This window comes from Prosopis cineraria, unplaced genomic scaffold (genome assembly GCF_029017545.1).
Source record: "Prosopis cineraria cultivar Desert tree isolate PC_DT_omini unplaced genomic scaffold, ASM2901754v1 PC2, whole genome shotgun sequence".
In the NCBI taxonomy this organism is placed as follows: Eukaryota; Viridiplantae; Streptophyta; class Magnoliopsida; order Fabales; family Fabaceae; genus Prosopis; species Prosopis cineraria.
The window spans coordinates 20,025,442-20,052,878 of NW_026555333.1; the positions used below are offsets into that span (position 1 = coordinate 20,025,442).

General features: G+C 30.2%; 2 protein-coding genes across 2 annotated transcripts; one reads left to right on the forward strand and one right to left on the reverse strand.

Annotated features, from left to right (window-relative positions):
• Window positions 1-1,658, reverse strand: LOC129303250 (serine acetyltransferase 1, chloroplastic-like). Its single transcript, XM_054942440.1, has one exon. The coding sequence runs from the start codon at window positions 1,620-1,622 to the stop codon at window positions 417-419; it is 1,206 nt and encodes a 401-aa protein (XP_054798415.1). The 5' UTR covers window positions 1,623-1,658; the 3' UTR covers window positions 1-416.
• Window positions 1,659-10,045: 8,387 nt separating this feature from the next.
• On the forward strand, window positions 10,046-20,352 carry LOC129302618 (uncharacterized). The gene is made up of 7 exons (XM_054941532.1): window positions 10,046-10,224; window positions 18,841-19,039; window positions 19,108-19,400; window positions 19,526-19,643; window positions 19,960-20,049; window positions 20,132-20,230; window positions 20,326-20,352. Exons 1-7 carry the CDS (start codon window positions 10,046-10,048, stop codon window positions 20,350-20,352), a joined length of 1,005 nt encoding a protein of 334 aa, XP_054797507.1.
• Window positions 20,353-27,437: the final 7,085 nt, after the last annotated feature.

Consider the following 27,437-nt stretch of genomic DNA (forward strand, 5'->3'; position numbering starts at 1 on the left):
TAACAGCAGCAAAATTCATATATTGCATAACATAAAGGGAAGTCCTTGTACCTTACAACATACTCTATTACATATCAAAAATCAAAATCATGAACCTGCTCTTATTTTTAGCACCAAGCTCTCAAGGGCTCTCTGCTTACTTCCAGGAGAACATGCATTCTCACTTATCAAACAAACAAACAGAGAATCCCACAGTACCATCACCCTAATAGATAAACAATAGCTCTCTTGTATATTAGCCCAATAATAATAACAGTAACAATACCACCAGCAGGGTTTTGGTACAACGGAAGGGCTAGTTATTCATAACATGAAAAATCAAGATTTAGATTCCTACTCATGAGATAAATGCCTATATTAATAGTAGCAATGATAACCCTGTAGCCATACAATTGAGGACTAGCAACCAGTATCATCTAAATAACATGATCAGGCCACTCAGAAATATGTGAAGTATGATCCATTGTGAAGCTTGGAATCTTGTCCAGCCTCACAGGATTAACCTTCCCTCCTACCAATCTTGCTGGATTTCCAACTGCAGTAGTCATTGGAGGAACATCCTTCAGAACCACAGAACCAGCACCGATCTTAGCTCCATCTCCAATCTTTATATTCCCCAGAATGCAAGTCCCTGCACCTATAAGAACCCCATTACCAATCTTGGGATGTCTATCTCCTGAAGCTTTCCCAGTTCCTCCCAATGTCACATTATGCAGAATTGACACATTGTTCCCTATCGCTGCCGTTTCTCCTACCACTAATCCTGTTGCGTGATCCAGTAAAATTCCTCTTCCAATTTTTGCTCCTGGATGGATATCCACAGCGAATACCTCAGAAACTCTGTTCTGAATCACAAGGGCCAACACGTTTCTTCCCTGAGACCATAATTGGTGAGCTATTCTGTGAGCTTGGCAAGCAAGAAAGCCTTTGAAGTTTAGGAAGCAATGGACATAACTTATGCAAGCTGGGTCTCGTTCTTTCACGGCTCTCAGGTCGTACTTCACGGCTTCCATGATTTCTTCATTTTCAGTAAGAGTGGAGACGAAGGGGTCGATTAGGGTTCCATTGGGAAGACTTGAGCTGCACAATTTGAGGGAGAGATGATTCGCCAACGCGGATTCCAACGACTGGTGAGACAGAATCGAAGCATGGAAATAGGAAGACAGAATCGGCTCTTGTTCGACATCTAATCTTGCTTCCTCTTGCATCTTCGCCCAGAGATCATCCTCCTCCCGCTCCTCCTCCCCTTCTTCTTCATCCTGCCGGTGAAGTTCCTCCGGCGCCGTCCGCGTGTGTAAGCTATTGACACCGTTCACGGAAAAGGGCACGACCGGAGAACGATCAGAGAAAGTGGGTCGGCAGAATTTCACATAGTTGAAGGAATAATCGATGGTCTGGCCGTCCCTGTCTGGATTCCGAGAAAGTGGGTCGGAATCGTTTATGCGCGCCGTCGAAGTGCCAACACAAGTAGCCATTGAAGGCGATAGAGTGAGATGTGAAGAAAGAGAGTGGAAGAGAAAGAGAGAAGAGAATTGAATTGGAAATGGAATTGAAATGGAAGAAAGAGTGTTGCGATTATATAAGGCGGAAGTACGAGAACGGCGTGTGCTGAGAATTCTCATGGGAGAATCGAGATTTCCGGGAACGAGAAGTTTAAGAGGATATGGGTGTATTTAATAAATTTTAATAAAGGGGAAAAACAAAAAAACATTTATTAATTTGTGGCTGATTTATAAAGGGACCACACATTGACCAAAAAATAAAAAGGGGTCCATCCAAGAGATTCGATTCTATTGTGCTCTTGTTGTATACAAACAATTTTTTTTTAAAGATTTTCAGTTGAACAATTTTTAAATTTAACTGAAGAGACCCCAAGCGCCATAGATTTTATATTGAATATAATATGGATATTGGCTGATAACATTTTTGTTGTGCATATTGCATACAATGTTAAGCATAATTCTTGATCAAGAACCGTAATTCACTTGTAGGTTGGAGCAGAATACTTATATTTAGTACTCAACTATTTTTTTGAATATTATTGTCTCTAATAAGAAAACATGTGTGTGGAAAAAAATTAATTCATATTATTTGCAAGTTGTGAATGCTACTGTTTGTATAATTTTATATTTCATGTTGATAATGATTCTGAAAAATTAGATTAACAAAGGTTTCTTTTTTCAGTTTGTTTCGTTAATAAAAAAAGAATTGTATTTGGAAAATTTTTTGTAATGTCAATCACACTCATATATTTTATATATTCATTAGTTTTTGTCTTTTAAGCAATAATTTTTTTTTTTTTGGAAAAAAGAGAGTATAAGTCTCAGCTTTTATTTATTTATTGCCGTTTGATTTCATTTTCATTAGATCCCACTAAGTGCACAACAATATAACTTGTTACAATATTAGATTTTTAATTGAGACCTTTTTAATCGCATGTGAGGCTTAAAACCTAAAAGGAAACATACAAAAAACCAGAAAACAAATTAACTACCTCTAACAAAAGGGATCCCAACACTTAAGTAACCATAACGGTCTAACTACCTCATTCTACAATTCCTTTTCTTTTCTCTTCTTTTTTTTTGGGCACAAAGGCAAGGGAAAAGAAAATCCCAAAGAAAACATAAAAACCTTACAGCAATCAATCATCAAGGCTAATCTAGCTAACTTAAATTGTGAGGCATAAAACCAAAGTTTTTTTTTTTTGAGAATATGACTATCTAATTTTGTTAGATTTGAGTGTTGTCGAGCTTAATTAGATGTAACCTTTTCAAAAGTATTTTCTATATTTAGATAGACTCAAAATCAAAATTTTATGTTTAAGTGATCATAATACTTTTTATTAAAACCAATGCATGCTGGTAAATTCAACGTTGTAACTTTTTTTTTATTTGTTGCTCAAAATATTTTCATAACTGACAGTCATAAGACTAATTCTTTGAGAAATTAGTGTGTCATTAAAGAGGTCATTTTCTCTTAAGTAATATTTTTTCATACACACATCTAAAAATTAAATTCTAAAATAATACTTAAGGGACTTAGACTATTATCGTATGTGCCATATCTACTTAATATTCAAAGTTGTAACATGATTATTGAATGATGTGACCCCAAACGGTTAGGACGAAAATCCAAAATTTTAAACCTGGTTCAACAAAGAGGGCCCAAAAGCTAACTAAAGCTGAAAGCTTTTTTCTTCCCGTCCTCAAAGGATCCAGTTGTGATAGAGGACTTGCAAATGTCTTCACTTACCTCCTTTATAACAATTTGCAGAACCAAGGCATTGAGTTAGGAGTGTAAAATAATTCGATTTAAAATTTAATAATTTTTTAAGAATTTAATAAATAAAATTAATAATTATGTTAAGACCAAAATTATATTAACACAGTAAATTAATTAGTAGTTTTCTTTTTGAAAATTTATATTGAATAAGTTGATGTAATCTTTTGTGTAGATATGTTTCTTGTTTCTTTATCTCTTACTTCTATTATTAAAATATTACATATCTAATAAGTTTTTGAATTTAAACATTTAAAGAGAATTACAATTAAGTCCCAAAACATTGAATTAGTGATAGTTAAGTCTTTAACAAGTTTTTTTAAAAATAAGTTAAAACTATTGATTCAGATAGTTACAAATCCACTAGTTTTAATTGCAAATAAGTATTTAAGTATTAAATGTACATAACTCTTAAATTATTACATGAATTTTTATTTGTAACTGTTTGAATTTATTCACAATTATCATTCTCTCATATATTTTTTTTATTTAGTCTAGGGATGAAAAATATCAAAAAATAAGGGATGCAAAGTTACAAAATTTACATCTCTACTTGTAATTTTTCCTAAAATGAGAGCACCCTTGATCATAACATATAGCTCCACCACTGCTCTATAGTCTTATGCTAGGAGGGTTGGTTGTTGTCCACTCTAGCCTTTAATTTTCTTATCCTTAAAGGCAAATCAAAACCTTTCCTTGGGTCCTCAGAGAGCATTCTCTTGAGTTCTCATAGGGCCTCTTGCATAGCTCTCATCTCTTGAAACAAGCTCTCATGATCCTTGCTTGCCTAAGTCCTACTACCCTTTTGATTCACCATTTTCTTGTCATTTTCAAATTTACATATTAGTCTTTCAAACTTAAGGTTTTAGTGTTGAGGGTCAATAGAATATGCATGCTCTCGTTATAAAATGTCAAATGTTACAACGTACAACCCAAAATGATTCCATCGTTTTGTTTAAATGATATGGAGTTCTTAAAATAACATGAGAAAAAATGAGTTGCAAATATTTATTTAAATAATTATAAATATGTTTTAGTTGCAAATCTTATATATATATATATATATATTATATTTCTTGACTATTTTAAAATTTAGAAAAAATACAACTATTAATCCTTATAGATTTAATATACTTTGGTATAGATCCTCATACATTTTCTATTATTTCAAGTCCGTCTAATTTTTTAAGTTTGCAACCTCAGAACTTTTATTTTTAAATATTTTTAGAGGAACAATAATGTAACACTAACCATATCAAATTTGCTCAGTTGTCATTGACAATGTCAAATATGAAATTGAGGTACTAAAATCTCAAAGACAATGAAGATTATGCCCTAAAAAATGAAAGAAATTAAAGCTTGGTTACATGAATGAAATCAACTACTTCAACATGTCATGTCATCAAAATTTTAACACTCTATCATCTTTATGAATATTATTAGTGATAGATCAATATATTTCATATCATTAGTGACATATCATCATATCTCTATTTAAAATTAAAACTAGAGAAACTAAATAAGATTGTAGATGTGAAAAATAAGAGGGATCTTAAATATTAAAAAATTATAATGACCTATACTAAAACTGTTAAAAACTCTAGGGATTGATAGGCGTGTCTTTCTCAAAATTGAAATATAATTAAAATATTGTATTGGCACTTAATTGTGATCCTTGTTTCTTTCCCCAAAAAAGGTTAGGGGGGACAAGTTGGTAAATGACAATGTGCGTAGTGGATGACTAGTGGTGAAGCTGGGATCACATGCTCGATGTGTCGCTTCGCACTTACATAGCATTCGCGTGGCTGTGTTCTGGAACATAATAATTATGAAGATTAATCATAATATTATTCCATCACGGGTAGAGATTATTCTATCTTTTTATTTGTTTCCAAAAAAGCCACTGTCACAGAATATTCTGTTTGAAAAAAAAAACAGATTATTCTGTAAAATTTTCCATAGAAATCATTTTTACCAATAAAATGATTAGATTAAATATAATCATAGAGAAGCCCGAGTCGAGTCCGATTCCAAGGCAATAGATTTTATTTGATTACTCAGCATTTGGTATTTACATGTTATCATGTAATATTAGATATATTTTATTTTAGTTGGATTGAGGAAAAATGACTCATTTTCATTATAAAAAAAAAATCAGCCAAACAATGTCTAGGCTACTCGCCTACTCATCTCCTTTGTCTTTTTTACTGCTCACTTTATTTAAAACATTGATGCAGACATTATACTTTTGACGAAATCTTGTAATTATTGACATATCTATGTGAAAATCCATATCTATAATTTATGGTAATTGTGGTCGGATGGTTACTACTGATAACCATCTGACGTAGTAACCATCCGACCATTTTTTTTTAAATTTAACATGCACATGTTACAAATTTTTAAAATAATATGTGTGGGAGTAAAAAAGATTTTTAGAAATTAAGATAAAATTTTGTTTACATTTGAGGATAAATGATGATAACAAATTCTAAAATCAAACATTTTTTTTATTGTCTAAAGATATGCATAGGAGTAAAATTAGTTTTTTTTTAATACTTTCATTGTTATGATTATTCATTTGTAATTATTGTAAATGAGATCAAGAGAAAAGATGAATTGGGCCAAATAAAATTTTTGACAAATAACACTGAAATTAGAGAAGGAATGATATCACTAAATATTCAAAGAGCCAAAGATTAAGAGTGCACGTGTATTTATCAGGTATCAGTTTCAATCACTCGATCCTACATTTATTCCTCAAGCTTCACGTGAGATTTTCTTTACTAAGTTCACCAAAATTAATCTAAGCTTTTTGTTGCCATATATCCCAGACAATAAGGTTGAATCGCTCCCCTTTACAAAAATATTAATTAACCCTACTTAAGTTCTCCAAACCTAAGTCCTCTATTTTCAAGTAGGTAAAATAGAAATAAACAGAGTAAGTTCACAAAGTGAACTACTATAGTGAAATACTTTTTTAAAGAGCTTACATACAATCAGTGAAGTGCAAATATAATAAATAAAAGCATATGCAATTGGTAAAAAATATGAACAAGGTAGTTTGTGTAATAACTCTTATGCCTTCGTCTTCAAAAATGAGCTTATTTATACTTAAAAGGTTTGAAAGATTTGTTAGACTCGATAAACTTAAAGTTAAATGTTTAAACTAATATAATACAAAAAATTGATGAGAAATTTCTAATAATGAGATACAAATATAAATTATATTGTTACCGGTTAAAGTATAGAAAGATAAGTCTTTAAGACATAATTTTACTCATATTGTTATCGTTTATATGATGCTTGATGATAAGCGACATATATTGTAAGGAGTTTGAAATAAGTTTTATTTTAATATATATTCTATATGTTGGCTTGGTTTTGAGAATGGAGTCTAAAATGTCGTGCCCCTCGAGGGTTTGTCAAGCATGCCCGAGGAGTAGATCTTCAAAAGTCTAATGTTTTAGATCAAACGATTGCGTGAGTTGTCAAAGTTTTTTATCACAAATTCTTTGGAGTGCCAAAGAAATGCGAGAAACCAACAGTACACCAAGCGATGGACAACAGTCAATTGTATTACTAAGGTGCAAGTACAATTCATGTTCCATCAAGCAGAGAGAGCAACAAAGTAAAACTAGCTTAAGGAGCCTAATTTCACAATCTTTGTTTAAAAAGAGAAGAAACCATGAGATCACGGTGCTTTTGGAGATGTCCATGACCTTGTAAAGATTTTCAAGACAATCCAGAACGTTCAAGAAGAATTTAGTATGTTCTAGAATATTTTAAAACAACATAAAAATATTTAGAAAAATCTAAAACTTTTTAGAAGGTTTTAAAAATTTATGGAAGAATGTGAAGGTGTCTAGAATATTCTAGAATGTTCTAGAACATTCCACACACATCTTAAATATTAGTCTAAAAATATCCTTATAAATATTTAAATATTTATTGTAGATATTTTCATGAAATACTCTAGAAAATAAATATAAATCGTAGGATTAGATTGATCTTCACCGTCCATTAAGGAGGTGAGAATTTTTTAGAGAAAGGAAGAGACCTATGAATACCCCACAACCCCTCATTTATAAACAATAAAGAAAGTAATTAAAGTTTCAAGCTCTTTTCTCTCTTGTGTTTAAGTTTTTCAATTTCTTTACCTACATCCTGAAGGTTCAACTGACTTAGCAAAGATTAAGAGATTGATCACGCTAAGGCCAACACGATTCAAGAATTGGGAGTTCCTAGACTATGACACTAAGCTGGTATGAACAAAGTGAGTCACGATGAGTAAACTTGAATGAATGTGGGTTAGTGTTTGTCTAGGCAAGTGTGTTGCGTTTCGCAAAGTGTTGACAAACCTTTAATTACACGTTTGCTACCCATTTATAGAGTCAGGTAGTGACCCTCCTTTAGTTTTAAATTTTGTTGCTTAAAAGAAGCAGATAACTGTCCAACCTTTGAGACGCAAACGGTGTGCCACGTCGTAGATAAGTGGTGAGGCTAAGTGCACGTAATATTCGAAAGGTTGGGATGAGTGGCGATATTGGTTTGCTGACTCTTGAAATGCGACATTCCATTATCCTCGTGGAGCCATCTTCCATGGGGCGTTTCTTACAGTAGATTTCGAGATGGGCTTTTACTAATATCTCTTTCAGGTCTAGTGCACTAAATTTAGTCCAAACATTAATATAAATTTATAAAAAAGTCACGATATTCATAAATACAATTAATTTCGTATGTGCATAAATATTTAATTTGGTAAGATGTATACATATATTGGAGGTATGGATTGACAAGTAAGAACGTGGCATTTGCCTTATATATATAGTGATAGACAAAAATTGATAAGTTGGAAAAAAAAAAGACAATAATTGAAGAAAAGGAGGGTGACGTTTGCCATGATGTTGTGTTATATTAAAAAAAATAAAAAAAATGGAGGAGGAATTGAAAGCCGTCGTTTAGATTCCATGGTGGTCGTTTGACTGAGACCCCACCTTATCTCTCCGTTATGTTGTAACCCATGACGCTTCCTAAATTCCACTTTCTTTTGTTTTATCTTCCCCTTTCCTAAATTCCACTTTCTTTTACTTTATCTTTCACTGTCATAAATTCCATTTTCTTTTATTTTATCTTTCAGTTGCCCTTCCTCCCTATCTTTTTCCAAATCATGATGATCTGGTAAGCTTTAGGTGCTAATTTTCATTAATTTAACTGCTGTTGTAAATCTCAAAACGATATTGATCAATTTTTTATTTTTTTATCATGCACATATATTATTCTATTACAAGTAATTTTGTTCAAATAGTAGTTGGATATTAAGTATAGGCACATCTAATAATAGAGATTCAAACTTTTATTTTGTCATATTGTGAAAGACTGATGATGAAAAAAAGAAATTAACTTTAATGATGTCAACAAATTTTTATTAGTAAAATGTGCGTGTATTAAGGAAAATACCATTTTTTTGTTCCCTATATTTTTAGCATGTTTTAATATTAAAATTTAGTCATATATTTGTATTGTGCGTTACTCATTATCGTTATTGACAACATTAAATTTGCTAATGTATACACAACTTTGTTTAATTTTGTTGTCAAATTAGTAAAATTATGATGAGATATATATTACATGAACAAAATGACTTCTAATTTTCTACTTATATGCTTTAATTGTGTGTTTTTGAAGTTTCATTCATTGCACATTCAAGGACTCCTATTTAAATTTTTTGCTTATTTTTTTTTGTCATTTACTCATTTTTATATAACCCATTATAATTTTAACACAAGTTAGCACAAGAAATAATAGAGTTTATGCACATGTTAGTCATTATTAAGTTTTTATAGTCATATTTAAAAAATATAGGAACTAACATTTTAGATAAATGAAATTTAAAGGACCTAAAACAATAACAAAAATTACAAGAATTAATAACAAAACACTTTAAAAGTACATAACATAGAGAAACAACAGCATTTTTCCTATAAATTATTTCAGATATTTACCAGCCACGCCTGTATCATCTTACATATTATCAACATTCCAGCTGAAATGTAATAGATATATTTTAGGAAGTCCATTCATCTTATTCATAAATTATGGTGCAGCTTTTTAAGTAATATTTAAAAAATATTTTTGAATTACCTTTTATAAGAGAGAAAAAATAACATCACTTTTTAAATTTTTTATGTAGAGATATATTTAAAATTTTACACACTTTTATTTTAGTTTTTATTTTTTTTACATTAATATTGATAAAGTTGATAGAAATAACTTATAAAGAAGGCTGGATGAGTAAATCCCAAAGGTCCTTGGATAGTATTATGATACCTTAAAAAAAGACTCTAATATCTTTAATAATTCTAATAGAATATTTCAAAGACAGAAATTTGCCACTTATCTTCCCGAAATTGCAACTTGATTTCTTACTTTTATTTATAAACGCAATATTTTAACATGGAATTTTGAAATTGTTTGCGGCTTTGTTTTCTCATATTTGCAATTCTTTGTCTTGATTTTATTTATGAACATACATCTGCTAAAAACCCAGGTGGCACCACCTTCTCTTTTTCCACCATTTCCATCACACTACCCAAATGATCCGAAAATGCATCGCTTGCTGCGGCGTCATCGACTATTCCTAAAGTCCACAACTAGGTTCAATATATGGGGGGGGACCAAAAGCTTTCAAAGAATGGTGGATCTTCTTCTACTGATTTTGGGTTTAACAGTGGAAAGGTGAACAAAAGAAGGGGAGGCACCAAAAATGGATCTTCTTCTTCCAAAAATGGCATTTGTGAATCAGATATTATTGAAGAAGAAGCTTGAGTTGGGAATGGTGGGAGTGGTGCCATATGCAATAGGAGGCACCAAGCCACCAGCACAAGTGAGTGGGAATGAGGGAGAGAATGTGGTTTCTCCACTGTGTAAATGGTGGAGGAGGAGGTGGTGGTGGTATCACTTGGGTTTTCAGCAAATATATGTTAGTAAATGAAGTCAGGACAGAGGGTTTGCAAATTTGACTAGATGGGGTTATAAATCTGAGAAAATAAGTTACCAACAATTTCAAAATTCCATATTAAAATATTGTGTTTATAAATAAAATTAGGAAATCAAGTTGCAAATTAAGGTAAATGAAGTTGCAAAACCTGAGAGGATAAGTGACAAATTTCTGTATTCAAATTATTCTATTATTATTATTGAGGGTATTTGAGTCTTTTCCAAAGTATCATAATACTAGCTAAGGATCTTTGGGACTTATTTTGTTTTTTGGAATTTGTTGAGACTTTATTGAGATAAAATTTTCCCTTTGAGACTTCGGTTGTCATCCTCTCTTTATGTTTACAGGAAATTGCAAGACATGTTCTATTAGAAATAATAATTTCTGTGTTCCCCTTCACCTATTCACATCTAATATTACACAATTATGGAAAGTTGCATCTAATGGTTAATGTGGCATTGGAAAAAGGTATTGTTGATGTGGCATTGCATGGATAATAAGTTATACACTTTACTTGAGAATAAGGATGGGAAAAAACTTATATATTTAATGTAATTATTTTCAATTGAATCAAAATATGTGAATATTTTACAGATTATTTATAAGAAAGCATAATCTTTAGTTCTTATAGTTTTATTAGATTTTGTTTTTAATTCTTGTAGTTTTTTTTTTAATGTTTTTAGAACTAAAAATACTAAAAAAACTACAGGGACTAAAAATAAAAACTGATAAAACTATAAGGATAAAAAATTATATTTTTCCTTATTTATAATATGATAAAGTCTTGTTATTAATTTAGTTAATATATTAAGATTCACTTATTATAATTTAATTAGATATAAATATATTAAATATATAAGGTTAAGCACATAATTTTTTGAAAACTACAAATTTTTAATAAGAGTATTGCCTATCATATTTTTTATAATTAATACAAACACTCCTTATGATCCTATCCATAACTTTAAAAAGAGAATAATTTTTTGTTTATATTTATAAGGTATATCATTGACTTTTTATTGTATCCTTTTTTTTTTCCAACTTCTATTGTATCATTTTATCTCTATTAAATGTTACTAGCATATTTAAGAAAAGTAAAATTAAGAGCTTATTAAATTTTTAGATAAAGTTAATAAATTTTAAAGTTTTATGGATTTTGATGAAATATGTTGAAAGTAACTTAATAAAGTCAAAAAGCATATATAATTTCACTTAATCATTTTTTTTAATTTTTTTCATATATATATATATATATATATTTATATAACTATATGTAATTTATTTTCTATTAAAAATTTTTGGCCCCCGTTGCCATTGAAACTAGTTCCGCCACTGTTAACAACATTGTATTATTCTTCATTAGTTATTCTTGCATGCGATTTTATGGGCATATAGATAGAATATTTTAGTCAAACTAAATTAATTTTTCTGTGTATATATCTTCAGCTAGGATCGCATGCCATGCAGGGACAGACCTAGAACAAACTGCATAGAGGGGCCAAAATGCAAAACTACATTATAGTGGGAGTCAAATGTTAATTTTAACATTTTTAACAAATAAAAAACATGTAAATTTAACAAATTTTTTTAAAACTTGGGTGCTTGGCCCCTTTGAATCCATCTCTGATCGTATGAAAATATTTTTTTAATTAAATAAATAATTATTACCATGGAAAGAATATTGTCTTATTGCCTCTATGGTTGCATCAAAATTCAAATCATACAAGAGACTGTTTGCTTCCACGACAATCTTATTTTTATTGGCTAGTTTTACGTTTTAAAGGGCGTTTTAATTTAATGTTTTATGTGAGTTCAATATTTTAAAATGCTAATATATGCCAAAGGTTTCATTTTCTTTCTTTTTGATCAATCTATTATAAAGAGTTTATAACTTGTGTGTGTAATACTGTAACCCCATTAACTCTAGAGTAAATTTAATTGTTATAATGATGGGCAAAGAAAGAGATGTATTCATCTCAACTTCTTTTAAGATTAATGACTAATTATTTAATACTTGATTAATTGTTTAGTACTCGATCAATATATATGATTTTTAACTGATATCTTTTTATTGAAAAATAATCCTATTTAAAATATTGTCATGAACTAAATGTGAGTACCTCTTTTGAAAAATATATTTAAATATTAATTCATCAAGATTAATATATTTTGTTAGATCCATTTTTTTTTTGTAGTTTTTGACTTATATAAATATTGATTCAGTTTTATATTCACATTTAAACCATAAATCTAGTGATCCAATTACCAATCATGACTGTAATTGATTGATAAAGAAGAATGTGACATTTGCCATGATGTGTTGTCTTATTTTTCAAAAAGGAAAGACAGAATTAGATTGAATTGTCGTTTGACTAATACTCCACAATATCTACATGTTTTGTTGTCACTTGTAATAACTGTTATATAAATCTTAAAAATGATTGAAAAATTTTTTATTCACTCGATAAAGGCAAAATTAATTTTATTTAATTATGTCAAATAATACTGAAATTTTTATTTATAATTTTCCAAATTTATTTGTTTTATTTATTTTCAAATAATTTTTTTATATAACTTATTTTTAGATGTTAGGGAAAGTCTCTCTCTAGTTTTCTACAAGCAATCTAAATGTGGAAAAAAAAAAAAACTCCAGCCAATGGCCTTGTAGCCTATTGTATGGGAACTCTTTGTAAGTGAAAGGTCGTAGGTTTGATCTCGCTTGTAATATTACGCCGTTAGTGCCTATTCCTTTAATTCAAAAAAAAAAATCTCCTTAAATTACAAAATCACTCTCAAACCTTGTGTCCTTTCCTGAAGTTGTTAATTGTTGTTTTATAATTGTTAATTGTTTTTTATTGGTTATCAACTAAGCAACTTCACTAACAATTATTCACAATGATTGAAATTTTATAATAACTTTATGATTTTATAAGACTTTCCTATGTTTAGATTGTTTGTATGAGACCTGAAAGTAATTTATTTCTAAATATTATCAAGATAAGTAACAGCAATGGACCAGAAAAAAATTAGAAAAAAATTATTTTTTTGGGGGTTTGTACTTTTACTGACATGAAGGTCAATTTATTAAAATGTAAAACGATTACATCACAATTTCAATTGGACTAGATGACTAGAATCAATTGGGCCACCTAAGACATTGCATGAAATAAAACATTGGAGACTAATAAGCCCAAGAAAAAGGATTCATCTGTATTCATTCATGGGCCCAAAATGACATAACGGAAAATCAAAAGAATAATCAATCGATAACAATCATCAACATATCATCTAAAATCATTCATAAGCTCGGTGCAGCTTGATCAAATGGCTTGGTCAAAATGCTTCTTTTTCCCCTAATCTTTCAACTTTCAAAAATTTCAAAAACATTTTAATATTTATATTTGTTTATATGGAGACATTTGATCGTAATCACGTTTAACAATATGAGAACAAATCGGAGCCAATAATAACAACAACAACAACAAGCCTTTATCCCACTAGGTGGGGTCGGCTACATGGATTGCAAGACGCCATTGTGCTCTATCATTTATTAAGCTTTTAGAAATATTATTAATTAAGAGATCACGTTCAACAACTTCCAAGAGTGTTCTCTTAGGCCTTCCTCTACCTCTCTTAATCGGACTCAAAGTTATATGTTCCACTCTTCTCACTGGTGCCTCCCTTGGTCTTCTTTGTACATGCCCAAACCATCTCAACCGATTTTCTACCATTTTTTCCTCAATAAGTGCCACCCTCACTTTTTCACGTATGTGCTCATTTCGAATTTTATCTTTACGTGTTGCATTTAATGAAAACTATCAATAATCATTTAATGAAAACTCTCTTGATTGTGCATTTTTTTCATTAAACACTTACTTATAGTTAAGATAACATCTTTATTAATCACTCTTGAAGCCACACAAGCCCCAAACTTTCTCACATCTTCCACACTCTACCACCATACCAATTGTAAGTCACTCTAATCTCCTAGTTTTCTACACATTTGCCTTCATTATAGATTTGCTCTTTCTTTTTTTTATTTATTAATGTTGTAGAAAGATGAAACTAATTAGGAAAAATGAAAAAAAAGGTATAGGAACTGATTCCAAGACACATTAAAAAGTATAGGATCAATAGTTACATTTTTCTTATTTTAATTAACTAATGTAAGTTTTTGTGACATCTTTAATAATGAAAAAATAATTTATATAACCTAGTTTGTCCAAAACTTGGAATCATATAATCATAACACATTATCATCATCATCATCATGATCTAGTCAAATATAGACCCATACTAGATAAAAATAAAGCAAAGATATATTAAAGGGATAAAGTAACTCTTAGTCCCTTACGTTTGGGAGTATTATTGATTTGATCTCTCAACTTTAATTTTTATTATTTCAATCCTTAACGTTTACTTCTGTTGTCAAGTTACTCCTTTAAGTTTTATAAAACAAAATATCTCTAAAAAAAACTTATGTGAAAATTAGATTGCTGATGTGGGAATATACATGTTGATTAAAGAAAACATATCAACCAAATTTGTCAAGTCCTAATACTTATTTGTTATTTACTTTATTATTTTATAATTTATAATTTAATATTATACACTTTTATTAGGGCATATTTAATCCATGTGTATATTGCCGCATTAGCAATTTAATTTCCACATCAATTTTTTTAAGGCTACTTTTTCTTACAAAGCTTAAATTAATAACTTGATAACCGAACCAAACATTAAGGATTGACATAATAGAAATTAAAGTTAAGGGACCAAATTGATAGAATTTCAAAACGTAAGGAATTCAAAGTTGTTTTATCCCTATATTAAAACATACCAAATAATATTCACATATTCAAAAACACTCATATGATATATACACTAACAAGACAAAACAACCATGCATAAGGAAACATATCATATATAAAAACAAATACACATGAAAACCCCAGACAAGAAAAGATAAGTATAAGTTCCACCGAAAAACATAAAAAAATCTGCTGTATTTAATCATATATTGCTTTACCTTATAACAAAATACTCTAATTATGTTGCTCACACAAAGCCCAATGCTTAAAAGCTCCAACGGAGAACTACGTGCCATTGTCCCTCATGCCTTTGATCATCAAGATAAAGTGGTGGAAAGATGATACAAAGAACATCACCTACACATTTTCAGTACCTTATCTTCCATTTCCTCCAAAAGCGAGGTCTGATAAAAAATGGCCAAACCAAAAATCACTCCAAATTCCGTGCCTGTTGTAAACATGAAATCAATTCCATGATCATTTCCAGATGCTCATCATTGCCTTGGAAGGAAGAGGCTTCAAATGATTGAAGTTGTGTGCTTATAGGAATCATTCCCACAAGATGATTTTAAATGAAAGGTTCGAAAATGAAAGGAATCACAAACTTACAAGCTCTGTTGGAATCTCTCCAATCAAAGAGTTGTTTGAAAGATCCAAGGATTCAAACTACTTCATCTTTCCAATTGAAGATGGGATTTTTCCTAAGAAAGCATTGTTTGAAAAATTGAGAACATGAAGATCTTCCAGGTTCATTAGCTCTTTTGGTATTGGCCCACTGCAACAGAATAAGTGAAATATGACACATTATATTTGATGGTTATAAGTGTAAAACGATAAATAAAAAAGGCACTAAATACTTGACGTTTGTTTCAAAACAATCATCAAGTATTTAGTATATATTTGACGGTTATATTGACGTAACCATCAAATATATCTGCATCCCATATTTTATTTTTTTATAAATATATTTGATGCTTATTTGCTAATAACCGTCAAGTATATTTTGGTATACTTGACGGTTATTTGTAAACAAGTGTCAAATATATGATTTAAATGAAAAAATAAAAAAAATTAATTACTTGACTCTTGTTTATTAATAACCGTCAAGTATATCTGCATTATATTTGACGGTTATTACGAAATAACCGTCAAGTATTGCCTTTTAAATTTACGCTCCAGAACCTTTCATTTTCACATTTCTGCAACTCGAACAATTTTAAAAACACACCTAGAGTGCTCGAAAATCATTTTCCATCACTGAAACTGCCTAAAAACACAGATTTAAACTCAATTCTTCTTGGGTTTTGCTCGTGGGTTCCATTTTTTGGGGTTCGTGGGTTGTTCGTTTATTGAAGTCTTCATTTTGAGCGTTTTAGGTTTGTTCTCCATCTTCCATACATAAGTTTAGTTTCTCCTTTATCTGTTTAATTCATTTTTGGGTTTAGTATTTAAGGTAAATCTGACTTCAAATTCCCCTACTTGCTTTTCAACAGTGCAAAACACGAGTTATCTTCTTTCCTCCTTCCCCTGCTCTTCTTCTTCATCCTCATGCTCTGCCTCTCTTAACTAAGTTGGTTTATCCTTTTTCCTTGTGGTATTATTATCAATTGATTGTAATTAGGGAGTTGATTGGAATTAGCAATTGGAATATGAATTTTTTATTCATTGAAACTATGATTTGCGATTGAATGTATATAAGCTTTGGTTTTTGGTTCTTTGTTAGTTATGAAATTAAATTTAAGATTATATGAAAATTAATTTACTGTTGGGCATCATATGAATTTGTTGAAAATTTGCTTTCTTTATTGTGGTGATGGTGATTAATTTTGTTGTTAGATAACTTGATTAGATATGATTGAGTTATATTAACTTTATAGGATAAAATTTTTGTATTAATTGTTGCTGTAGATAACTTGATTATGTATTATATGAAAACTTGTGAATGATGAAATTTTTGAATAAAGAGAGGGTTCAAAACCTAAAAACTCTTTTTTTTTTTGCTATTATGCTACTGAATTTTTTGGGATAAAATTTTTATATCAATTATTGTTAGGTAACTTGATTGAGTATAATTAAGTTATATGAGAACTTGAATGATGAAACTTTTTGTTTAAGTTAATTAATTGTGTTCTCTTTATTTAAGTTGATTAATGTTTGACTTAATTGTGTGAATTTTGTTTAAGTTGATTAATTGTGTTTTTTTATTTAAGTTGATTAATGTTTGAATTAAATATGTGAATTTTGTTTAAGTTAATTAATGTTTGATTTAATTGTCTTCCTTTACAGATAAATGGCTTCTGATAGTGAGTCTGTTGATACTCCTTCATCAATTCTAACTACAAATTCGACTGAGGTTTTGAGTACACAGAAAAAGCTAGAGTAAGAGTACAATAATATTCAACGGGGCCTAACGATAATGGAAGAGGTGACAAAGACAAGAGCTGCAGGAAAAAAAATTAATGTGCAATGGAACAAGAAAGGGCAAGCAATTAAATCCTCAAAATTCATAAGTTATAGTGGGGTGGTAGCAAAGACTACTGTGCCTATTATAGTAAAATCAAGGCGCAAAGTAGATGAGGCCATGAAGGCTCTTGTTTGGGATACTGTAGCAATAAGTTACATTTTACTAAGTATATTTTAGTATAAACTATTTTTAAAATTAATGCATCTAATATGTTATTTATTTTATTTTGCAGTCAGGATTTGATATTGACGAAAGTAGGCAAGATTTCGTCCTACAAAAGGCTAGGAGGGCACTACGGTCTTTCAGATATTTCATTACACAGAAATATTTTGAATTTGTAGCTCGAGTTCCTCCCTTATTATAGCCTTTAGTAAATAAGAGGATTGAGATGCTTTTGTTGCCTCACGACGTGAGAAGGAATTCAAGGTATTAGTGTTTCTTAAATTTTATGTTTGGTGTTATTTATTGATTGTATGTGTATGTACTAATAAAATTTTTTGTTATTAACTTGTCAAGTAATTGAGTGCTCAGAATAAGGAGAGAGCAGCGAAGAACGAATATCCTTATAGAGCAGGGAGGTGGGGGTATGCAGGCATTGAGCAAAAATAAGTATAGGAGAAGGGATCAGAGGTTATCATATCCCGCCATAAGCTTTAGGTATTGACACACACTAATAAAGAAGGAATTATTGACAACCCCCGCGTGAAGGAGGTTACTGAAAAGATTGTAAGTATTATATTCATCTATTACTTAATAATTAATTATGAATATCCAAACTAATTATATTTACTCTACACAGGATTCCATCTCTCAGGAAGTCTCATAGGGCAACCTTCCTAAAGATGAGGATATCTTGGCTACGGTATTGGGAACTGCTGACCACCCTAGTCATGTTAGGGGTGTTGACTTCAGCATCACGAAGAAGCAATATTTTGGCAAGATAAAGAAGTGAACATCAGCTTCTTTGTCTGAGGTCCAAGAGCTGAGAAAGAGCAAGTTATTATGAAGTAGCAACTACTAGCCCAGGCAACATCAATTGACATGTTATTGAAAGGGAAAGTCCTTGGGAGGACTTTGGGTGAGATTAGCCCTAGTTAGAAAGATAGCTGCACAGTCCCTTCAGAAAAACTACCTAAGGTAATATGTTTTATCTTATGAATTTGTTTAATTATTTTTATTTTAGAAACTAATTGTCATTGTTTGTTTAATTAGGGCGAGAATGATTTGTTTGGCAGACACTCCTGAACGTAGAGTGGTTGCAATAGGCATGTGTATAACATTCCCAGGGACACGATCCATAATCATCCCCTTTTGCCCAACTATGTTAGAGTTTCTATACTTGTTACCATCAACCCCAACTATCCATTGCTTATTCCTACTGATGAGGCACAGATGGTGGGGAAAGCAATCATTGCATGGCCTAGTCGCCTTGTAATAGTGGTAACACTAAAGCCAACAAAGGACCCATTGCCTCCAAAGAAAAAGGTACAGTTTAAATAGTTATTTATAATTTTATAATATAATTACAAATATCTAACTTCTTTGTTGTGCAGCTGAGAGGGAAGAGTAAGCTGAAAAGTAAGTTGGGCCATAATAAAGAGTCAACCATAGTTTCGCAATATCCAGCAGCACCAGTGCCAGTTGTAGAATACAAATACCATGTCTCTCTTGAGATATATGCCATGGCTACGAGGATGGCTAGCCAAGTGGCGATTGGGGATATCATTAGTTTTGATGATGGGCTGTGTGGAAGATCGGGCTTATTTGAAGTTGTTCGGAATGAAATTTTAAATAAAATTCTCAAGCATAAAATGGTCAGTACTAGTCTGATGGGCTTCTACATGAGGTATTTCTTCGATAATGCTCAGTTAATTACTTAAATTATATATATGTGTGTGTGCACGCGTGTGTATTAACCTGGTTATTTTTTCACTTAAGCCACCTTTATACCTCATTTGTGGTTCCTGACAGCCTTGAGTCAAGATTCAAGCTGATTAATACCTACGATGTCTCTGCCTATAATGGAATTATAAAGGAAGCTCTTGAAGATCAAGCACAACTGCTTTCGGATCAATTTAAGGATAGGGGAGCAAGCAATGATACTTTATTTTTTGCTCCTTACTGCTAAGGGTAAGCCACTTTCTAGCTACTTTTGGTACAAGTAAATATTTTTTATATTTACTTATTTGATAACACTTGTTATTTCTTATTAGGGGGTATTGGATACTTATTGTGGGTAACCCTGTTGCTCTAAAAATTTGATATCTCGATTTTCTTAATGGAGAACCAAGCAATAGGCCAAATATAGTAGAACTTTTTAATAAGTAAGTTGAATTTTTGTCAATTGTTATTGTAATATCTATGTATATTGAATTTCTGACATTTATTCTTTACTTCTTTCTTAGAGCTGTAGTCTTGTATCATACTGCAACCAACAGACCTTGTCCCCCAACTTAAGGGCATTGGACTCTTATGAGACATGGATCGCAATTAAGGTAAACCTAATGGGCTGAGTTTTTAATTAAAAAACCGTGGCCTTTTAACTATTATTTTATTGATATGTGATTTTTTTCACAGTATCCACTCCAACCAGATCAGAGCAATGATTGTGGCTATTACTTGATAAGATTTTTAAAGGACATTATCACCCATGCCTTTACCACATTACCTAACAAGGTATATATGAAATTTAATGATACTTAAATTATAAATTTTAACAACTTTTGTTAGATAGCTATTAAATTGAATTTGTTGTAACTCTTTGCATACAGTACTTCAAGGATGCTTACTGTGTTTGATATGCAGCTACATATTTGAGGAAACCCTTGAAGAGGTAACTCAAGCCGTGTTTAACATGTGGATAGCAGCAGTGGTTAGGCCCAATTAGTTTTGGTATACATATTTAATTTTTTTGGTCAATTTTATGTTTGAGGCCAATTAATTTTAAAATTTTAACTTGTAAAGTAGGTAAAGTTATAGATTTTTTATGGCATTAGGTTTAGGGTATAGGTAGATATAGGAAATTAAAGATATTTAAATTGTAATTTCAATATAAATAATAATTCAATTATTTTTTATTATTGGCTAGCTGGTATATATATCTGATTGCTTTGTATTTGCAGGGGGCTACTTTTTTTTAAAAAAAATACACATCATAAATACTTGACGGTTATTTAGAAGGAAACGTCAAGTATAAGTTTACTTGACGATTATTTCGAAATAACCATCAAGTATGTATACTTATTTGACGATTATTATGAAATAACCGTCAAGTATTTGGCACACAGAATTTGCAAAAACATATTTGACGGGTGTTTCGAAATAACCATCAAATATTGCTAAATATTTGACAACTATTTTTAAATAACTATTACGTGTATTGCTGCAGTATACGGTAATGTTTAAGTGATTACTTGATGGTTATCTTGAAATAATCATCAAATAATCTCTAAAATATTTGACAGTTTTTAACCATCAAATAAATATATGGCGCCCTATTACTTGACGATTAAAAATCGTCAAATAATTTCTAAAATAACTATCAAGTAAGGGGGTATTCTGTAGTAGTGGCCCTTCAAAATTTTTAGATGAAAGGTCAATCAAAGTGAAGGAGTTTATTATTTTATCCCTCTCCATATCTTGGCCTTTACTCACAATTTGCATTGAATAATAATATGATGCTCCATTGACATCATAGAACATTAATGTGATGTAAGAGGGGCTTGATACATTAAAATTATGCATCATTGCTTCCCAAGTTGTTAAAGCTTTGGTTGGAAGAAATTCGCTGAAGTTGTTAAATGCCAAATCAATAATCTAAAGGACAAGCCAATTGCCATTATTTTCTAGGAATCCAATGGGACCTTGAAATTTTTGTTCTTTGGCAAAACCAAGACTTGGAGTGTGGATATGTTCCTTAAGAAGTATGGAAAGTGACCATTGATATAATTATTCCCAGGATTTAGCAGCTCCAAATTCTGGCAATTGATCATTGACTTGGGAATGAAGCCACTCAATTGATTTTCTTGTACATGTAACATAAATAAATTTTCATATGATTTTGGAAATGCATTAGGAATATTGCCTTTGAGCTTGTTCTTTCTAAGATTTAGTATCTAGAGAGTCTCACTATGTATTAAACAAGGAGGAATTGTCCTTCAAGCACATTATTGGAAAGATCAAGTAAATACATATGTGGAATATTACATAAGGAATGAGGAATGTCCCTATAAAATTTGTTTTTGGAAAGGTTGAGGAAATCAACTGAATGAAATTGAGCACCAATGTTATGTGGAATAACATTGTTGAAGTTATTACTTGACAAGTCCAAAAAGGATGAGATAATAAAAGGAGGAATGTTCCCATTGAGTTTATTTGGAGTGAGGATTGAGAAAATCCAAATTAACAATGTAATTTAGAACATGTCTTTCAAAGCTTATCAAAGAATTGATAGAAAGATTTAGAATACCAAATTCATGTATTACTTCCCAAATACAATGAGGTATTAGAGCTTTAATTTTGTTGTTTGAGAGTTCAAGATGAGATATTCGAGAGTGGTTTCTCAAGAACATTGGAAATTCTCTCAAATTATAGGAAGTCAATCCAAGATGAGACTTTAAGTTTGGAAATGAAGAGAGGTTAGCATCCATGACACTTACATCAACTGGTAAGTTGTTATAAGAAAGATCTAATGTTTGTAGATGTTGATAGCCTTAAAGCATATTAAGGTTCAATTCACCATTAAAATGGTTGAATGAAAGATCAATATATTCTACGAATGAGAGTGCAAACAAAGAAGAAGGGATTGGTGTTTGCACTGAAATTGTAAATTTGGAAGGAGGCCCAGGCTTAACTCAATTTAATTGGCTTTAAAATGATTAAAATAAAATATTTATAAAACTTTAACCATTAAGTCAAGACTATCTACATTCCACTCATGGTGAGTGATCATGATGGAGGAAGTGCTTCCTACATTTAAGGAAACTAGCAATCATGGAGCTTAGACATCAAGTCAGGATCATCTATAAATAGAGAAGTCTTCTCTCAACAAGAATCATCATCAGCATTAACAAACTACAAGTTTCAAACTCCACGTCTTCTACTTTATTTTATTTTTTATTTTATCATGTAGTTTTAGTTTTTACTTTTTGTTGTACAGCTGGCATATCCCACCACCTCTTTCTTTAATTAATGTATCTTTGCTTCCCTACATCTACATTAATTTTCTTCACTTCACATTCTCACATCTAGGTAAACTGTTCCTCGCGTTTAATTAGAAATCAAGTTCTTCCATTCTTTTGAAACCTCACGTCTATGGCACGCATTGTGACACCCCCTTTTATTTTTGCCTAACAATTGGATTAGTGAATTTCTTGTAACTTACTATTAAAGTCTTAAGAGATCTATTGAGTGGGAAGCTTTGCAAGGACCCATGGAGATCAATGTTTTTTGATATGCTTAAACATGACAATGTTGCAATTTCAAATATCTTTCATGGAAACCTCCCAAGTTGCTATCTTCAAGACCCAGGACGGTTAATTTCTTTAAATTGGCAAAGCTTTCTGGCATTGTGGATGATAGATCATTATCATGAAGATAATCTTTTGAGAGATGATCAAGTCTCTCCAATGAAGAATCAATGGGCCCGAAGAGATTGCAAGAACGCATGCTCACTTCTTTAGGACTAGGAATTGGTTGCAAAGCATTGCTCCAATCTTTCCCTTGAGCTAATATGTTTACTTGATCTAAATACGAATACTTGTTTTTTGTGAGGTTTTGGAGTAGTTGTTGTAGATTTGGATTCTCAAGTTTCAAGGATAATGAAAGAGATCGATGAAGACTAACCAGATTTTTCAACTGAGAAATCTCCATTAGTATTTGCCCTTCAAAAGCATTACCTGACAAATCTAAAGAGACCAAGTTCTTCTAATTTCCGATTGCAGGAGGAATGGAAGAGCTGAAAAGACTGTAACTCAAATCCAAGTTCTGAAGATGTTGGAGACAAAAAAGACAAAAAAGAGCGCTTGAATTATGCAATTCTGCATCTATGGATTCTGAACTCAAGTTGAGACCAGTAACATGCCCCTCCTTATTCCAAGTCACACCATTCCAATCATAGTGAGGAATGCTTTGATTCTAGCTTACCAATTTAGTATACCATGAAGCACCGACTTGAATTCGTTGTTCTTCAGTTGCAGCAACAGTGATTGTTGATCTGCAACACAAAAACCAGACACCACCAACACGTGGAGGCAAAGGCGCATGTGACAAAACAATATGAAGTGAAGAAATAAAAACGAAAGGATCCTCATAATGGAAGATTATGAGGGATACTCCCTTGGCAAAATCAGAGATTCAAGCAAGTTCTCTGATATACAAATTGTATGGGTGTTCTTCAATTCAGGACATGAAACCTTCGCATAGAAATTCACGTTTTCATGGATGATAAAAGAGTTTTATTGTGCGTGGCCATCTGTAAAATTTTTTCAACAGTAAAGAAATTGTTCCAGTCTTTCACAGTTTCACTTGAGTGCAACTTTCCGTCTTTTTTGGAAAGTCAAGAAATTTTTTTGAGCACTGTGCACATCTAAATATATTATTATTTTATAAATTATTTTTTCATTACTCCTCATCGTTAAATCTCCTTGAACATATATCAACTTATTATCATACATATTTCACAGTTTTCTAAAATATCACGGGAAAAGAAATTACATGTTTCTTTAATTTTCTTTATCCTCATAATTTTAGCACCATACACAATGATTTTTTAAATACAATCTACAGTTTAAAGAGTAAATGACGCATCTAGCTTGACGAATCTAAAATTCATTGCACGACCATGTGATGAATTTTATGAAAAGAAGTAGGAAAAGCAAATTTTAAATCCCTATACTTTATTTAAGTTTTATTATAAATTTATATATACATTTTTTATATTCCAAATTCCTTTGTTTTTTTTTTTTTGTGTTCTAGGTCCTTATGACATTACTCATGAAGAAATCTAAAACACTAAAAAAAATGAAAGAATTTAAAATATCAAAAAAATGTAAGGATTTATATCAAAATTTAAGTGTAGGATCATAAAAATATGTTTTGAAAAAATGACAATAAAATTCATTCGAAATATATAAATGATAATTTAATCCCTTAAAATGTCATAATTTTCCTGAAGTTTGTAGGAACTTTTCTGTTATTAATAAATTTATATAAATTACTAAATTGCTCTTATTAAAAATAAATGATTCACAAATTTTGTTTAAATATTCATAATTTTTCTTCTTATATTTGCAAGAACACAATAGCAAATAAGGAATATTGACATGCGAAATTATTATTTAATGTTGTATTATTATGAATATAAGAAGAAAAGTTATGAATATTTAAATAAAACTTGCGAATCATTTATTTTTAATAAGAGTAATTTAATAATTTGTATAAATTTATTAATGACAGAAAAATTCTTAAAAATTTCAGAAAAATTATAATATTTTGAAAAATTAAATTATTATTTATATAATTTGAAAAAATTTTATTATTATTTTTTCAATATATTTTGCCAAATTTTACTATAAAACTTGTATAGGAGCAAAGACAATATTTGTTCAATCGCGGCTTCATGATGGAGCAGAGTACAGGTGAGTGTAGCAGAGTGCATTCACTGCGTCTCTGATTATCGGCTCTTCATTTGAACATGGGTCCCACAAGTTTGCATAATTAATTTGTAATTTTTTTTTTAAGTTGGTATTCTTGCTCGACAATAATATAAGACAAATTTTATGTTGGACTACTTATATTTTCTTCTTATGAGATTCACTGTGATTTCCTTCTGAATTTGGGCATCATATTGCTATTTGACTAATTCGATGGATTTACAGTTACACCGCTAAGACAATACCTCTTTCATCATATATAGGAATTTTTAATCAAATTCTGCATGTTAAAAAAATTTATTATTTAGTTAAACTCACATAAAAATTCAATAATTTTTTAATTTTACCTCTAATAATATCATAATTAATATTATAATAGTAATAGAAAAAGCATATATTTAATGATTTATTTTATTTTTTAAAATAAGAGTAAAATTATTTAATTATTTAAAAATATTATTGTCACTTTTTATATTTAAAAATAAAATAAGTTTTTTAAAAATATTTTATACACAGAGGACGGAGGGAGTAGAAAGTAATAACGTGGTAGTGACTGTGCTTTTCGTTTCAAGCAACGCAACACAGTCCCATTAAATGGCAAATGCACGACAGCAGCAGCTTTAAAAAAACCAGAAATAATGGATGTTTCACGATCGCGAGGAAGAATTTAGGTCGCTTTTGACACATGAAATAAATTAAAATGGAAACAGAACCTCTCCATTTTTTTTTATTCTCTTTTCCCCTCAATTTCTCTAATCACAACCATTCGTTAAATCTATGCTTAAAACATATTTATTTAATGTAATGATATTAATGGTCATAATTATGAAAGTGGAAGGAAAGTGATAATAAAAAAAGGAGAGCTTCCGGGTCCAAATCAAACAGGGGAATGAATGGAATAAAAAAAAAGTGATTTTGTGAATGTGAAATGTATTTAATAATTAATGATTTAAAATTTTAAAAATAAAAAGAGATAAATCAGTACTACCGAGTGTAAATATTGAATATCGTACCATGTTTTTTTTTCTCTTTTTTAAATTTTAACTAAATGTTTTCGATATTATAAAAAATGGGAAATGACAATTAGGAATCCCATAAGAACAATTATGATAATTACAGACATTAGATTATGCTTACTTATAATAAATTGTTTTTTGTTTATTGATTTAAGTTTCCCAATGAATTTTTGTAATTTTTTAATTAACACTATAAAAATTCTCAAATACCTTTTGTTGATTTTCCAAGTGATAGCAAAATATTAAAAATAATTGGTTTGTGATTCACAACTAAATTTTATAATTCTCAATTAATATTACAAATAATCTCATACGTGTTTTATAGATTTTTTAAGTGATTTATCTATATGTTGTAACAACAACAAAATCACAATTGAGTGGCTTGTGATCTATAACTAACTCTTGTAAATTCCTAGTTGATATTACAAATAATTTCATGTGGATTTTGTTGATTTTCCAATTGAGAATTCAAATTTTTTAATTGCAAGTAAAGATCATAATTTTTTATTGAAATTTCAATAATTTATGATTTATAATTATCATTAATGTTTCCTAATTGTCAGTTTCCCTTAAAAAATCAACACTCAAAAGAGTTAATTACTACAAAGTTGTGGGTTTGAATCTTACTATTAGTGTGATCATTTATGGTATTTGAATCTTACTTGCAAGTAAAGACCATGGTTTTTTATTAGAATTTCAATAATTTATGGTTTATAATTATCATTAATATTTCCTATTTGTCAATTTCCCTAAAAAAATCAACACCCAAAAGAGTTAATTACCCCAAAGTCATGGGTTTGAATCTTACTATCAGTGTGATCATTGGTGAGTGATCTATAAATACTTTTATAAACATTCATTAAATATAAAAGCATGCCCTGAGTCTTGACCATAATAAACTCATGCCTCCCAAAAATTAACTCACATAAACTTTCTTGTTTCGAAATAAAGATGTAATTCAAGATTAAGGCCCAACCTAAAGATTCTGTCGTTTAGCATTAAAAAAAAAAAAAAAACTGAATGTGTTATATATCACTATATTGCATGCAGAATATTCAAGCAATGGCATTCTATTTAACAAGTCTAAAGAACATTTATTTTTGAAATTCATCAAATCAAATACTTTATCAACAACATTAAGAAATTTTAGAGGAGAAAATTAATCAACGAAAAAATTAAATTTTCCTATATATATATATATATATCAATGGTTCT

What these genes read in the sequence shown, in the direction of transcription:
- LOC129303250 (XM_054942440.1), bottom strand. Translation starts at nt 1,622, where the DNA reads ATGAGAATTCTCAGCACACGCCGTTCTCGTACTTCCGCCTTATATAAT.
- LOC129302618 (XM_054941532.1), top strand. Translation starts at nt 10,046, where the DNA reads ATGGATCTTCTTCTTCCAAAAATGGCATTTGTGAATCAGATATTATTG. An exon ending in ATCAATTTAAGGATAGGGGA is followed by an intron (nt 19,644 to 19,959) that starts GCAAGCAATGAT and finishes CTTCTTTCTTAG; the next exon opens with AGCTGTAGTCTTGTATCATA. An exon ending in AGACATGGATCGCAATTAAG is followed by an intron (nt 20,050 to 20,131) that starts GTAAACCTAATG and finishes TTTTTTTCACAG; the next exon opens with TATCCACTCCAACCAGATCA.